The sequence below is a fragment of the Puntigrus tetrazona genome, chromosome 16 (assembly GCF_018831695.1).
Source record: "Puntigrus tetrazona isolate hp1 chromosome 16, ASM1883169v1, whole genome shotgun sequence".
NCBI lineage: Eukaryota > Metazoa > Chordata > Actinopteri > Cypriniformes > Cyprinidae > Puntigrus > Puntigrus tetrazona.
In genome coordinates, this window is record NC_056714.1 from 19261996 (window position 1) to 19278813 (window position 16818).

The following is a 16818-nucleotide window of genomic DNA, read 5'->3' on the forward strand; positions in this document are numbered from 1 at the left end:
TAACTATTTTTATTTATAATACTCATAATTTATTACAATACACACACACACACACACACACACACACACATATATATATATATATATATATATATATATATATATATATATATATATATATATATAAATGCACAGACTGAGGTAATTAACACTATGTTTTGTAGCTGTGTGTGTGTGTGTGATTTTACTCTAGCTGATAAGTAGCTACCTTTAAATTCAAATAATTTCATATTTTATCTTAGTAACAACTGCTTTTTAAGTAATCGTTATCATCGTTGTTTAAAAATAATAAAGCTGGCATTATTAAAGCTTTATTAAAAATAATAAAGCTGGACTATTGTTACGTCTTTTTAATGACGTGCATAATAATCACTTACATAATAAATATTATTACATGTTAATAAGATTTGAGAACGTTATGATAGTCCTTATCATTATTGATCGATTCCAACGACTAGTTTTCGTGTTTTAAATAGAAGGCATCGTCGTGTCTCTCGAGCGCTTGATCAGAAGAGCCGGAGCTGAAGGGCATCGACTCACAGATTCACCTGAGATCTCCTGAGACTCGCTGCTGACCGGAAGAGGGAGGTTTCCACTCCAGCGAGCAGCGCAGAAAGAGCAGAGAGAGAGAGAGAGAGAGAGAGAGAGAGAGAGCGAAGCGAGGAGAAGAGCCGTCCCGCGCGCCGGAGAATAGCTTCATTTAACGCACAATAAAAGAGCGAAGGACTCCGGGGAAAGTGAAATGTCAGCGCGAATATCTCGAGGAAACCACTGATTTACTTCTTCGCCTCTTTGTTTCGCGTTCGAGAGTTTATTCAAGAGCCAAAAGGTAAAGGTGAGAACTTTGGTTTTTACTATTAAGGGCACTGGAATTAAATAAAGGCGCTAATCTTTTATCTCCTGCCCAATATGAGCATTTCCATTCAGCAATCATGCCAATAATTACTTAGAGATAATTTATTTTTTCCTGATATTTTCCACCTTATGTAACGGGTAATCAGGAAAGTATTAGATAGAGTTGGATTTTTCGTTCTTATATATATATATATATATATAATATATATATATATATATATATAAAACTTTATTTATTTTTTAACTTACACTGAATTAAAAAACATAAGTAAAATGATAATAATAATAAAATACATGTGAATATTTGGAAACAGATAAAAAAGTGAATATGTAGAAAAGCAGTTACAGAACAGGAGACACCTTGGTTAACTTTTTGTTAACTTTTAAAGACCAAATATGAAGTTATAAATGCATTACGCTTCAACCAGTTTGAATTTAATTATTAAGAAAAAAAAACTAAAAAATATTTGTAAAAGAATGCACAGATTAAAATTAGGGGAACAAAATCGGGTTGCGTTGCTATTATATTGAAAATATTTTTACAGTGATCCTTAATAACAGCACAGACTGTAACCCTCTGATTTTTTTTCTCAGTTTGCCCTTTGGTTTATTTAACTTGCTTAACCCATCTTTGTCCACGACAGCGGTCGGATTCATTTTTATACGAAATTTTATTGACGCTTTCAGGTTTGAAGAAGCAACAAATCGAGGTTTTCAGGAGGAATCATCGGAATCTACTCCGAGCTTATTTTTCAGTTTTTTCCGTTTCGGATAAAGATGCCAGAGAAGAAGATCGGTGAGTACTGAGCTCTTTCTCTCGTGTTTGACATCGGCCGTGTTAAAGATTAACATCGATGGGTCATGTACTCGATTTGTTTTGGTCAATCTGGATCTGTGTATTACTTTGACAAAAGGCCAAAAGGTGTCAAGACATGACATGACGTGATGTGTCATGCAGCTGTTTACCTGAAGGTATGATTTTGCGATGGGATAACTCCAGAAGAACAGACGTTTCATTGTTTGACAGTTTAGCAGTTGCTAGATATCGTAAGGCGCATGTCATATCGTCCCTACAAACTTGAAAACGATGGAGACGTATACAGTTCTCTCCTTAAATATAAAGAGGTCAAACAGATTATTAAATTTCACAAAAGCTTGGATGGGCAAAAATGTTTTTTGAAGATGTCATCGTTTGGCGATGAACCACACTGAACAATAATGGTCAGATTTGATATGTTTTTCATCTTTATGAGTGATAGATAGGGTCTCCGTGCCAGATAATATTTAGGAGTTAGTCCAGTAACAGAACGACGGCGAACATTTTCCCTTATCATTCAGACAAAACGGTTCATGAAACCCCACAAGCATGAGACTGAATAACAACGAAAATACATAAGCAAGGAAAAATGAATAAGAAATATAGAAACATAATAAATGAATGAATTAATCAATTAATTAATAATAATAATACTACAATAAAAAATAATGATAAATGTAAAAACAAAAACAAATAATAAATCATATGAATGACTAATGGTTGTAAAAAGATTATGTAAATAAATTATTATAAATGAATTAAAATTCAACACTTCTTTCTATTTGAATTATGTTGTCTTTGAATTGGAGGAGAATATAGAAAAATACTAATTAATTAATTAGTTTACTTAGCTGTGATCTGTTCTCTAAAGACTCACAAACTCTCTCTGACGTTCAAATCTTACAAAAATGATTTGCGCTCCTTGCTCCGAAGTTCTAATCTGATTCAAATGATTCTTGATCCATGCTGATTTGTGAACCATCATTCCAGATTGTGAACTTAGACTGCAAATGTGTAATGATTCAAGAACCCACTCTGAGGTTCAGATCTAATTCAAATAATCTGATTCAAATAAAATGATCTAAATCAAATGATTTGAGACACATGACCGATTGAACACGGTATTGGTTTAACCGTTTCACAGGTTTAAAAAGTACTGTTCGCACATTTCAAAATTACAAGACACAATGAATAGACACTTTTTAATCAGATTTTTGCTAATGAATGGCTTGAACTAAATGTTTGAGGTCATAAGGTCAATCTGGGCTAGGTTTCCCATTAGCATTGTATGTTGAACATATAGCTCCATTGGTGGCAATGGGTCTACAATGTTCTTCAGCCAACTGATATAGTTGATAGAGTGATAGAGTGATAGACTGATAGAGTCTACACTTAATATGATAAATTGCACTTCGGAATATATGTTAGATGGAAACACTGCTGGACCTGGAGTTAAAAGAACTAGATCAAAAGAGTCCTTAATAGTGAATGCGTTTCATTAGATTCCATCTTAGAGGCTGTTGTGATGATTTCATTTGGCCGCAAATCTTGAATCATCCAGGTAGAGAGAGAGCAGTGTACCATGAAGAAGCTCTGTCTTATACAACCCCCCACTCAGACAAAAGTACTTCTTGTTCTGCGGTCAAATGGGTCATGGCAGGTGCTGTAGAAATGATCTGAGGCAGTGGGGAACTCTTTAGGAATGAAACCAGAGAGAGCAAACAGGAAAACATCACACTGTTTCAGTTTTGTTCTGACCTCTAATGTAGCTGTTCAAAGCTGGGCTTGGACAAAACGTCACCAGTCAGGTGGGAGTCAAGGTGAGATATGGATGGTCTCACTTTCACTTGATACTCTGATATGTTTCATGCTCATTGTTTAACGGCTCGCATCAATGATCGAGGCATTTCAAAAAAAGAAGTGCAACAGCTCTCAGATTTTCAGTTTCAGTCCAACTTGTAATTTAAATAATAAAAATAGTTGTGTTATTAGATGCTCTCTGGAAAGCCGCTTAACGGCATAAATCACACAGACAACTGATTTTCTACCGGATAATTATAGACGGGGTCGTACTGACATAATAATTGTTCAGTTGATGAAACTTTCTTTCCAAAACAATATTTTTACGATTTCAAGTAACAGTTTTCTGTTCATATATAGTGTAAAATAAAATTTAAACATGAATTTTCATCATTTAAAATAATTTTCTTACTGTTAAGTTTTATACATTTTATTACAATTTATTTTATGATTCTTTTAGGAGTTAAGAGTTAAAAAGAATTTATTTGAAATGGAAATACTGGAGTGTATGTAAGATATAACGCTAGTGACTTGCGGGGTCCCAGGTCCCAGGGGTCTTGGTGTTTAAAATTTAAATCAGTTTTTCTCATCATGTGTTAAATATCAGTCTGTAATCTCTGCGACCATGACCTGTGATTCCCTCAGAACTGATGAGGGCATGAATCATTGAGTTCCAGCATCAACGAATTTCCCAGCAAACACATCACACATCATACCCCGAACGACAATCCAGCCAGAAAATTATAATGTCATTTACTCCCTTTGTCATTTCAGACCTGAGTCTCTTCTGTGGAACACAAAAGATGATATTTTAAAGAAAGCTTTTAATCAATTTGTTGATTCCATTTTTTGACCATACTATGAAAGTCAACGGGAGCTGAAATGCTCTTCAAAATATCTTTTTTTGTCCTCCACAGAAGATGGAATAATCTTTGAGTAGGCCAAGTAATTAAGAAATGTACAGATTTTTCAAATGCTTGTTTGGGTCAAGAGGATCATAAGCGCCTTTAAATACTGTAAAGAGATACTTCTGCGTAATATGTCCCTATGACCCAAAGGCTTGTGCGTTCAGTCCTGATGCAAAGCTCCAGCAACCTGTTTTGTGTGTTTGTTTGCTCTGGGCTTATCAGACAGCACAGTCTCTGCAGAAGTCTGATGTCGCATGGGCCGACTGTTAATCATCACACCGGAGCTTCTGCACAAGATCGTCACAGTCAGGAAAACACATTTTGTGATGCACAAATCCCTGCGCTTTTCAACAGAACCTGAAACCCTCCAATCACAAAATCCTACACATCTCATCTCTTTTTTACTTGTTTCTTACACATAGAAAGTTAAAATTCCTGCTCACTTTAAGTGGACTATATTGTGTCTTCTCATTGAATGTAGTTTGGTTGAAGCTATGGTTCATTGGTACGGTAATGCATTATGTTTGCAAATTTGTAGGAGACGCATGTTTGAATCTGGCTCATATATTTTCTAATACTCCAAAGGAAGATTTATTGCTCAGAGGTTGCCCTTTTTAGCTAATGAGACATTATTTTCTTAAAAATATTATTTTTGACTGAAGCGGCATTTTACACCATTAAAGAAAAAACGTAAAATGTAAACTTAAGAAGAGCATAAAGATGCATTAATGATCCCAGGTGTGTATATAAGTTCAGTTCATATATAATAATAATAATTATTATTATTATTATTATTATACATAATTAATAATAAATAGAAATCTTTGAGGTCTTTCTGTAAACTGTACATTTTCTCTGAACCTAAGTATCTTAGGAACCACTTGTGAGATTATTAGGGCCTTTTTTTACTTCAGGATAAACATTTGAGAAGCAGGATACCTCATTTGTATATCAAAGTCATATTTATGTTTATGTGATATATCTAGGATAATAATGGTTATGAATGAGGAATACTGGTAGAATGACATTTTTGTAAACAGTATCTGTGGTGAATGTTAAGCGCATGCAGGTCTGGATATGACTGTCACTTACCACTGATGGTTACATCTCTAAGAACATGCTGACACTGGTTTATGTGTGTGTTTGTGTGTGTACGGAGAGTGAGCCGATCATGGCACTGAGATGAAGTCCCACGTTTACTTTAGCAGTGAGGAATTGATGACTTTGGACTATTGATCTCGTTCATGGTTCTGTTCTTTTCATCAGCTCTTTCATGATTTATGTTTGCTCACAGGCGTGTGTTTTAAGGTTCACAAAATCTTACATTACTTCTTTGAATATGCGCTTCGTCCTGTGCTGACCTGTTTCTGTCCTACAGGAAGTCCAGGGATGAGCATCTCCAGCCGGTGTCGGGTGGCCGCTGCGGTAGCTCTGATCTTGGTCATACTGGGCGGGCTCGGAGCCGCCATCTGGGCCCTTGGTGAGACTTTCTGCCCGCTGATTTAATGGAAAACTGCAGCCGCCTCAGAGACACTTTACACTTGATTTTGTGTTTGTTTGTTTTTCAGTCACATATCTCAGAACAACAGAAGATACTGGATTATTTGATGGTAAGCATTGTTCATTTATATTTATGCATACACGCATAGATAGATCAACCGTTTGCATTTTACGTTTTCCAACACAATGGACATGGAAGTTGAGCACATTGCATCGTATCATGCTGTATTCGGCAAAGTGCATTCTGCTTGTATGCTGTATTCCCATGCAACATAAAAGCGCATTGGGTCATCTATAACTGTATAAACATTCTCATTGTGTTGATCATGTCTTGCAGTGCAGGTGAGCGCAGCAGACCAGAGACTGCGGGTGTTTGACTCCACCCAGCGGAGGTGGAAACACGTCTGCTCATCCAACGCCAATCAGCTCATCGCCAACATCAGCTGTGAAGAGATGGGCTTTGTCAGGTAACAAACCCGCAACACGTGAGAAATTTGGTCAAGCTGGTTTTAAATATGACTGGAATTCATTATCATCTCAGACATTTGCTTTTTACTCTTTATTCAGAGCAGTGAATTTCTCAGTGACGTGTGCCCCCGATAATGGTGGGGACCGAGAATTTTTCTGCGTAAAAGAGAGTGAGTTAACTTATGGCAAGAAGATAAAAACAGCCCTATATCCTTGGTAAGTAAATATATGCACCATTGACTATTTTGAATGGTCGTCAAGGCCATTAGCATATTAGCTGATTCATATTCATTTGATCGTATGAGTGTCATAGGATGCTGAAGACTGAAGTAATGATGCTGAAAAATCAGCTTTGCATCACAAAAATAAATGGCATTTTAAAATATATCAAAACAGATATATATTTGAGAATATTAATGTTCTTACCGTATTTTTGATCAAATAAATGCGGCCTTGACGAGCACGAAAGACTTGAATTGGTTTCGCTTGTGCTGCAGAACTCACAAGATTCATCTTTAACAACGAATCAGATTGCTTTTTAATCTGGCACACTGACTCAAAAAAGAACATTACCTAAAAGTGAAAAACTAATTTTTTTTAACCTCTCTAAAGCATTCTAATGTGTCGTTTCTGTTTCAGTAAATGTGACAAAGGTCAGATACTTGAGGTGATTTGTCAGGGTAAGTGCAACAAATCAAGCATGTTTGCAGTACATTGAATATGTGCACTGCAAATGCACGAACTGTTGTTTTTCCATCTTCGTAGACTGTGGCCGCCGTATGCTGCCCGAGGAGCGGATCGTGGGGGGAGTGGATGCTCGGCAGGGTTCGTGGCCGTGGCAGGTCAGCTTACAGTATGATGGAGTTCATCAGTGTGGTGGATCCATCATTTCAGATTCCTGGATCATCAGTGCCGCACACTGCTTTCCTGAGTGAGTGACGTGCTTTTTACCATCTTTAAAACATTCTAGAAACATGCTATCAGCTTGGAGGGGAAGAGACAGTCAGACTCTGATATCGGGTGACAGAATAACTTTATACTTCATAGACTAGGTTATGGAGCACATCAGCCTACTTCATTTGAGACGCAACTAAATCATGTCAACAATGTGCTAAAACATACTATCAGCATCCTAAAATAAGCTAGAAAATATGGCAAAAACATGTTAGCGGTGTGTTATACCATGTGTGAAACAATGTGCTAAAACTTGCTATCATTCTAGAAATCATGCATAAAACATACATGCATAACAGTATGTTAGTCACACATTAATACATGCTAAAAACCTGCTAGCAACATAACTTATGTTAGCAAATATGCTACAACATGTAAGAAACATGCACTTATACGATAGCAATGTCTGTCCATCTTGCAGATTGCATGGCTTTAAAACCTTGAAATCGAAAGGTTTTTAAATGACTTTATTCTTACAAATGCATTTTTAAAACTATTTCAAACTTTCTGGCTAGGCCCTGTTGAAAAAAAACATGCATATGCTAATTATAGATTTTTGAGCGTGTTGGTTCGAGCTGGTTTAAGCTGGTTCTAAGCTGGCCCTGAGCAGGAACGACCAGCTCAAAAACCTACCTAACCTGCATATGTTTGTTTTTTAACAGGCTTTCCCAAGTCAAAACCAAAAATTGTCTACAGACTAGTATGAACCTTTAGGTCTGACAAAACTTGATTCCTCAATTTCAATTATTAGATGTGAAATGGCACTACAGTATTTAAAAACATCACAACATTTATTTTCTTGTGCGGCCTCTAGTGACGTTTAGAAAAATGTCATCCTTTTGCAAGAATTACACGCATTTTACAAAAAACTATCTACGAAAAGTTTGGGTGAATAAGATTTGCTATGTTCTCTGATGCTCATCAAGGCTTCATTTGCTTGATTACAAATACAGCAAAAACAGTAATACGGTGAAATATCGTTAGCATTTACATAACGGTTTTCTATTTTAATAGATTTTAAAATGTCTTTAGTCTTCAGTGGTGCATGATCCTTCAGAAATCATTTTAATGGTTTTGGTTTTCTGCCCGTATCATCAGGAGGTATCGCCATGTGTCTCGCTGGCGGGTTCTGATGGGATCGATCTACAACACTCCCATCCGTAAGAACATCGTGATCGCTGAAGTGAAGACGGTTGTCTACCACAGCAGCTACCTGCCCTTTGTCGACGCCAACATTGATGACAACAGTCGTGACATAGCGGTCCTGGCTCTGACAAAACCTCTGCAGTTCACCGGTGAGTTTTTACTCAGAGCTACAGGAAATACTTAGCCGCCCACCGGCGGAAACCCTGCTCTATATAGATGATAGTAAACATCACGTATGTTCTGATTGGCTGTAATTATGCATATTTGCTTTTAGTTTAGACCAAAAAATTACTGGAAATGTTTGCTTTTAGGTCTCTGAATAAAAGTATGCTAAATTATAGTATTTGAGCAGTATTTGAATGCGTTTTAATACAAAAAGCATGTTCATAAAACAATGCATTCATAAAGGAAATGGTTTTGTGTAACAAGGCAGCAGTTCAAGCAGGGTCTGTTTTGAGGTGTTTTTCATCAGGTACAGGCCTGTCTGACTGAGCATTATAGTAAAACCTTGCTCCGGTCTCAGGTTGCTCGTCCTGAGAACAAAGCTCCTCTATTTCCAAGGGGCCTTGAATCGAAACAAAAGACGATACCTGCAGAATTTTCCAGAAGGACAAAGCTATTCCTCATATACGCAGTTTCTGTAAACATGAACTGGAATGTCGTGGAAAAATGATGGATTTGAATCTGAAATGTGTTTGTTTGTCATTGTAAAGCCGAGGAAATTGATTGCGATAAGCTAAAAAATCACTCCCTGTTCCCTCTAGTGTCCCTTCAGAGTATTGCGTCTGGCTGGATATGTTTCCGACTTTTGTTTTGGTGTTTTAGATTATATCCAGCCGGTGTGTCTTCCTACCTACGGCCAGCGTTTGGCGGATGGGCAGATGGGTACAGTAACCGGCTGGGGTAACGTGGAGTATTACGGTTAGTGACGTCTCAGTCTGTGTCTTTAATTAATGAATCAGTTCACTGAAGTGCTGTATTTCGGTGTTTATCATGTCTTTACCTGGAGCTGGAGACTCTCTGTCTGTCTGTCTGTGTCTGCCTGGCTTTGACCTTTGTGTCAGTGACCAGAGTGTGTGTTTTTGTGCTGGAATGTACCGCATGTGCGACCAGCTGTCGATTAAACTTCCCTCGCTAGTACACCAACTTGTCATAAAAGCCTAACTGGCTTATCAAATCATTCCAGTGTTATCACGTGTGAAAAAGAAGCATGCTTAACCATATTGATTATGCTTATCTTAATGTACAAATCTTTACGTATATTACATTTTTTTTAGATAATATATTATACTATAATATATAAAATATATAGAAACTAAACAAAAGAACACTAGTACAAGTGTTTTTTTAAAGATTTAAAGAGAGCACAGTTTCTTAGCACACCTTGACTTTCACTTTATAATGATGTCTAAGTAGTTTTAACGCTCTTAAGTTAATTGCATTTAATATACAATTATATTAAAAATTATAATACATAAAATCACAAATTTTACGTCAGTCTCAGTGCCCAACAGTAACTACAGAAGAGTCAAGCTTTAAATGAGAAAAATATCAAAACTCTTTGGTTTTATTTTTAGCAAGATGCTAACTGTCCAATCTAGATTCAATGATCTAATCTAAGCTACAGCTAAAAATTCGGCTGAATAGAGTTGAAAACGGTAAAATTCCACATCTAGGGCAATGAAAAATGACCTTATTATGAGTATTTTAGCCTATTTTAGCCTAAAATGCTAAATAGTCACAGTAAGCATGTATATACAATATAGATAAAAACTTTTATTTCGGATGCGATTAACCGCAATGAATAGATTGACAGCATTAGTTGTAGTACAATAATTCCAGCATGACATGAAGTCAGCAGTAGACACGAATATTTCTAGTTTTTTAGAGACTTTCACACAAACACCCTCCTTCACGTTTCTTGTTTTGCTTGCAGGCACTCAAGCCAACGTCCTCCAGGAAGCCCACGTGCCCATCATCAGCGATGCAGTGTGCAATGGTCCGGATTATTATGACAACCAGGTCACAACCACCATGTTCTGTGCCGGTTATGAGAAAGGAGGAACTGACTCCTGCCAGGTACCTGCCTCTCCGGTGGACAGGGCAGCATATGTCCACTAGAGGGAGACATTCAGAACTAATGCGCATGATGTGGCTGTGCGGAATTATATGTTATATTATATGTTGTCAGGGGGATAGCGGTGGTCCTTTCGTAGCAGCGGACGTCCTGTCTAAGACCAGCCGCTATCGTTTGCTGGGGGTGGTGAGCTGGGGCACGGGCTGTGCCATGGCCAAAAAACCCGGCGTCTACACGCGTGTGTCACGCTTTCTGCCCTGGATATCCACAGCCATGAGGGTGAGAGATGCAGGATCACACTTTCGACAGCACGTCTGTATAACACGAATGCAAACCCCCTCTCATGTTTTGCTCCATAGATGTATGAAAACTCCCCAGGAGTGCACAAAATGGCACGGGCGGTCACACCATAGCCGTTCGGAGCGTTTCGAAAATGTTTCATATGAGACTGAAGTGTTGCCTGTTGAGGGCAGATGTGTTGCTCGGGTCAGTGTGAGATCAGACGTCTGGCGTTCTCAGATGTTCTGTGATGATCGACGTGTCCCAAGGACATTATCTCACTCACAGAGGCCAAGAACCATTTCTGATGCTGTACTTTGGGTAAATATGTCTATGAACTTAGCATGTGTTATTAACATAGAATATGCCATTTTTCTTTGAAAATCTACCAAAATAATAAGATAATAAGATAATCAAATCAAATTATCAATAATGACAGAAGCCAAAAACTCCATATATATATATATATATATATATATATATATATATATATATATATATATATATATATATATGGATTTTGAGTTTGTTTGCAAAAACAGATAACTCTTTTTTTACATTTTCCAAAAATCATGTTTTTATTATGTTATCATCATTATTATGTTTTGTTGTGTTATCTGTGTTCATGATTTTTAAGAATTGAAAAATAACTGAAAATGATCTGTTTTTGCAAATAAAGTCTTCATACACACATACATATACACAAACACACACACACACACACACGTATGTATATATATATATATATATATATATATATATATATATATATATATATATATATATATATATATATACTGTATTTTTCCCAACACACAAAAAGAATTTAGAGTATGGGGTATTTTTATCCTACTTTATAAAAGTTTGTACAGTATGTATGGTAACGAAACAAATGAAATCCATTTTAGGAAAAAGTTTAGCTCAGATAGCAAAAATATTGGTATTCATTTACCTGTAAAAATAAATAAATAAATAAAAAGTATTTTTGTCAATTTAAATAACATAATGCTATACAAAAATAAATAATATTGACTCCAGACAGCAAAAAATACAACTTATTTTTAACACAATCCTAAATCTGACTCTCAACTTTATATCGAACTACAGTTATATCTCAATTTTGTTTACTAGTGGCACAGGTACAGTATGATACATAAGTCAAATCTGTAGTACATGAACATAAAGAAGGATCGTTGATTCGCTGAATAATACTGAAATGTGCCATGATTAAACATGTACTTAAATAGGTTTTAGACATTGAAATGGCCAGAATGGTGTATTTGAAAATGTTTCATGAAAACCTCACTTTCATGTATTTTACATGTAATATATTTTTATTTTCTCTTCTTTATTCTTAAAAGATGGGTTAAGCATTGATGTGACAAGCACTAAATGTAAAGATACAAACCAAAGACTGGTTTAAAAAGCAGTATGAATAAACTTATCGCAGTGGCAGTCAGTATTTTTGCTTATATTGTTGTACATATGAATAGCTCCATTCCTATGCAATGCACTGTTTAATTCATTTTATGTCTAATTGTATGTTAAGCTGCTATATTGTTATCCAGATTTTTTTTTTTTTTACCATAACCTTCTGAGTAACATTATGTAGTAATTTGGTAGCTCTTTAGGCCTGTTGAATATGACAACAATAAAACTCAAACAGCATTTAGCTTTTATTCTATAAATATGCTTTTTTTTTGTTTTGTTTTCATTCATGAAACTGCTATGAATATATGTACAGTACAGAAATTCTGACTTTTGATATAAAGTAATCTCACTACTTTTTCCTTTAAATTCTTTCGAACCAAATGCAAATGCTGCACCCATTATATGACTTTTAAATGCTGAAATAAAGACTTAATTTTTTATATAAATAAGTAATCATTTGTGGTTATTTTTGTTTGTGTTTTAGAAACTTTACACGACAACCCAAGCATGTAAACATTTAAATATACACTTATATTAAATAAAATAAATATTTGCGTAATGTGTGTGTGTGTAAAAAGTGCTTATTAATAAAGTACTTAATTGTTTTTTTTTTTTTAAATGTTCTAAACGTTTTAAAAATTGGCAAAATCTCAGCACATAAATAAACAAAGACATATATTTTAAATAAAATACTTTTATTTATTTTTTTATTTAAAATTTTTGTTTGTGCTTTAGAAAATGTACACACACACTTAATTGCTTTACTATTATTATTATTAATACTGTAGTAGAAGAGGTAATATTAATAACAACAACAATAAGAATAATGTAATGTGCATTTCAGGTATCGCAATACAGAGCTAATGTTAGACTTTTTTTAGCATTTTTATTAAAGATTTGTACAAATGAATGCAACACGACTGAACGGGCAACATAACTCCTTCATTCACAAAAAAAAAAAAAAAAACCTACCTGGGATCCATGGACTATTGCTGGGTGGAAAAAATGTGTCTTTCTGGCTGATGTAAATTTTAGTTTTGGCAGTAAAATGCCTTATACTCAAATGGCAGTTCAGTAATGCTTGGAGGAAGGGAAAGCATAAAGAAATCAGCGCTAAGCACACAAGGAAGTGTAAAGAGAGCGACACGCGTGGCTGTAAAGGTTGGAACAGGGTATGTCCCAGCCCTGCCTGAAACTTTCTTGGAAGAGGTCTTTGCAAATGAGCGTCCTCCGTCCGTCAGGGTGTTTTTCAGCGCAGTGTCTACTGAGAAAGAGCACAACTCTCATCCGCTCCGCTACTGAGCCATCGCCCGAGGGACTGGACCGGCAGAGAGGGCTTTTCTTGGCCCTGTGAGAAAGATGAAGAACCAAACCGCCGCTCATCTGATGTGGCTTCTGATTTTAGTGCTACACTTTGCTTCTCTTACGAAAGGTCTGTTTTTAGATTTCATTTTAATCGTCACTGTTGACTGTTTTACGATAGATACGGATAGCTCATGTTCCTCGACTTTTAAACTTAAGTTCAGTACGCTTTTGGATTTAAGAGAACAATACAAACAGCTGTTGGTAAAAAAATTTTTCAATGTTTTGTATTGCTCAGTGGTTCGAAATTTGAACATTTGATCTTTTTTGTTTACTTTTAGCCTTTATTGACTAGTTTGTTTACAGGTGTAGTCATTAGAATAGTCAAGTTCATCATTTCTTAGTCAAATGAGCGATGGCCTCCTCCTTACGCTTTTGCTTCTCTGCTCTGCTTTAGGCCTAAATCACTTTATAGTTCCTCAGAATTTGACCTCGGAGACCGGAAAAACTGTCACCTTTGAATGTGGCGTCGCTGGATTGAATGGGGAAAAAATCCATTTTTACATTATGGGTTCAAAGGTCAATGATTCCGTGTCTTGTCCAGGAGACAAAACCAAGTACTTGCCCGCTCAGGTGACTTCTGTTTAAATTACCGTGGCGCACATATTGTACGCTAGCAGTCGAGTTTGGACACACCATTGCAGAATAATCAAAACTAGGACACAATACAGATGGAGCGATTAACACCGGATAAAAAAAAAACTTGCAACACTGAAATGTTTTTTTTTGCTCCAAAGAACGTTTCAGTGATCGATTCTTAACAGAACCACTTTGGTTCAAAAAACATTTGAATAAATTATAGAAGTTTTTTTTCTATTATAAAGAACATTTGGAATGGAAAGGGTCCTTGGATGTTGAAAGTCCTTTGTGGAACCATCAATGCCAAAAAGAGCCTTCATATTTAAGAGTGTAGATTGATTACATCTCTTCACATTCATATATGGTTCATCCAAGGATACTTTTTAAATGACCTTCCATCAAAATGATACAAAATAGGGCTCAAAACTCTATATTTATTTATCAGTTTATTTTACCTTCTACCTTATTTTAAATCATCAAACTACTCCAAATTAACCTCAGCAAAATCCAAAATATATATATATATATATATATATATATATATATATATATATATATATATATAATTTGTAGTTATTGATAAGCATATAAAAAAAAACCTCTCATAAGTCAAAGAAAAAAAAATCGTACATAACAAGTTTAAATGGACGATCTTGACAAAAAAATGCTTAACACCACAAATTGTGTAAAGAATTATTTACAGTCATTTTTTTATGGATTGTGAAATATAAAAATCTAATATTTTATTTGTATTAATTTTATTTATTGATTGTAAATAATTCATTTTATTAGCTGATATTTTTCATAATTAAAATGTAATAATACGTTTGAGTTTTTTTCATTTTACACAACACATGTGTATGCATTACTATAATATTTCAACAATATTTTAAGAAATGTAGTTAAATTCAAATTCAAATTCAAATTTCATTTGTCACATACACATACATACATGGTACGACATGCAGTGAAATGTTCTTTACAACCGTCCAGCATCAAAATAGAAACAAAATTTAAATGTATATATAAATATAAAATATAAGAAATATGTATAAAAAAAAAGAAGTGTGCAAAGTAGAATATAAAAAAATAAAATAAAATAGAATATAAATATAAAGTATAAGATATAAAGTGTAAAGTGTATAAGTTATTTTTATGTACCCTTAAATGACATTAAACCATTAATCGTTTTCATTAACTCTTAACTCTTTTCTTCAGTCAATGAAAGCCTACTGTTATACAAAATCTGGTGGAGACGTAGCTGCTTGGGAGGTCGCAGGAACATCAGAAGATGACAATGGCACTATTTTTTTGTGCAGAGTCAATACTGCAGATGACAAATTCGGACACCTTTATGTGTACGGTATGTTACTAGCAGTTATAAATGTGTGTCAGTGTGAACAGACACTTGTCTTCAAGTGTCCCTCTCTGTGTTTCTTTTTAGAGAATGACTCTTACTACGCCAAGCTCATTGGATACGTGATCGGAGGATTTTTAGCCGGCCTCATTACCATCGTTGTGGCTTATATCCTGTTGAAAAGATCAGAGAAAGTACAGCACTGCTTCAGTAAGTTTCTCACTACTCGTGCGCTCAGTACATTAGATTATAAATGTTTCGCTCAGACAGATAATTCTGTCTTGTTCTGCGTTTTTAGGGTCAGTCGGTGGAATCCAAGATGACGTGCAATCGCCACGGTCTTAGCAACACTGAAACCCCTCTAATGCTCTTAAGAACAAATGTGGATTTGATAACATGGCACAAACAACATAATATAATATATGCGACATACGGCATACAAATAGTTTCTACAGATTTGACAGAAGGCCTGTGCTTCTCAGGTTTCAGTCCAGTAGAGGGCGTCTTTACTTCTCTGTTCACAAGCATTGATGTTTTAGTTTCTCATATTCACGATTCATAATCCTTTTTCGAACTTCTGGAATCTTTTTTTGTCATAGAGGAACTTTTTAAGCAACTACCATAACCATACTTCAATCTCTAACCCTAATGTACGCTAAAATGAAAATAATTTTCACACAGGAGTATATTTAGTTGGCTAATCCGCTTCAAGCAGCTCCACCTTTCGATGTTTTTTATTTATTTATTTATTTATTAATGCAGTTTTATGAATAATCAAGTACTCTGTGTCAATGTCATGCTGTTTACAATACGCACGTATTTTAGTCGTTTTTTTTTTATTTTATTTTCAGTGTAACTTTGACCAATTTCATTTCATTTAATACTGCTTTAAGAGGCTGAATGACAAAATTCACAGCACACATATGAGGCTTTTGGGTTGCGTCGAGTAGATCAATAGTAGATGGGTCAATATTGACACAGGTGGTTCTCTGCACCCTGGAACGGCCGTATTTCTATTCTACTGCTTTTCGTTGCAGATATCAGTCCGTGAGCATTCAGTTTGAAAGTTTTAAAGGCTCGGAAACTGTGCGTTTAAGCTCCGAGCATTTGCATATGTACTCTGGCATTTGTAAACAGTGGAGACGTCACATTACAACCATCTGCTTTAGCTCACAGTCACATTTAAGTTTAAGGTTGGATGATATTTTCAGCATGTGCTCGTATCAATTAAACATGTAAACATTATTGTAAACATCTGAAACGTAGATGAGAGCATTTCGAATCT

The 16818-nt window shown here is 35.4% G+C and overlaps 1 protein-coding gene across 2 annotated transcripts; it reads left to right on the plus strand.

Annotated features, from left to right (window-relative positions):
• Positions 1-618: 618 nt before the first annotated feature.
• Positions 619-11276, plus strand: hpn (hepsin). 2 transcript variants are annotated; one of them, XM_043262056.1, is made up of 13 exons: positions 619-835; positions 1543-1651; positions 5759-5860; positions 5949-5990; positions 6218-6347; positions 6448-6564; positions 6988-7028; positions 7114-7279; positions 8401-8597; positions 9274-9369; positions 10385-10527; positions 10640-10804; positions 10885-11276. In XM_043262056.1, exons 2-13 carry the CDS (start codon positions 1633-1635, stop codon positions 10936-10938), a joined length of 1272 nt encoding a protein of 423 aa, XP_043117991.1. In that variant the 5' UTR covers positions 619-835; positions 1543-1632; the 3' UTR covers positions 10939-11276. The 2 variants fall into 2 exon arrangements, with proteins under 2 accessions (XP_043117991.1, XP_043117992.1); XM_043262057.1 differs by having other exon boundaries at positions 619-829.
• The last annotated feature ends 5542 nt before the right edge of the window (positions 11277-16818 follow it).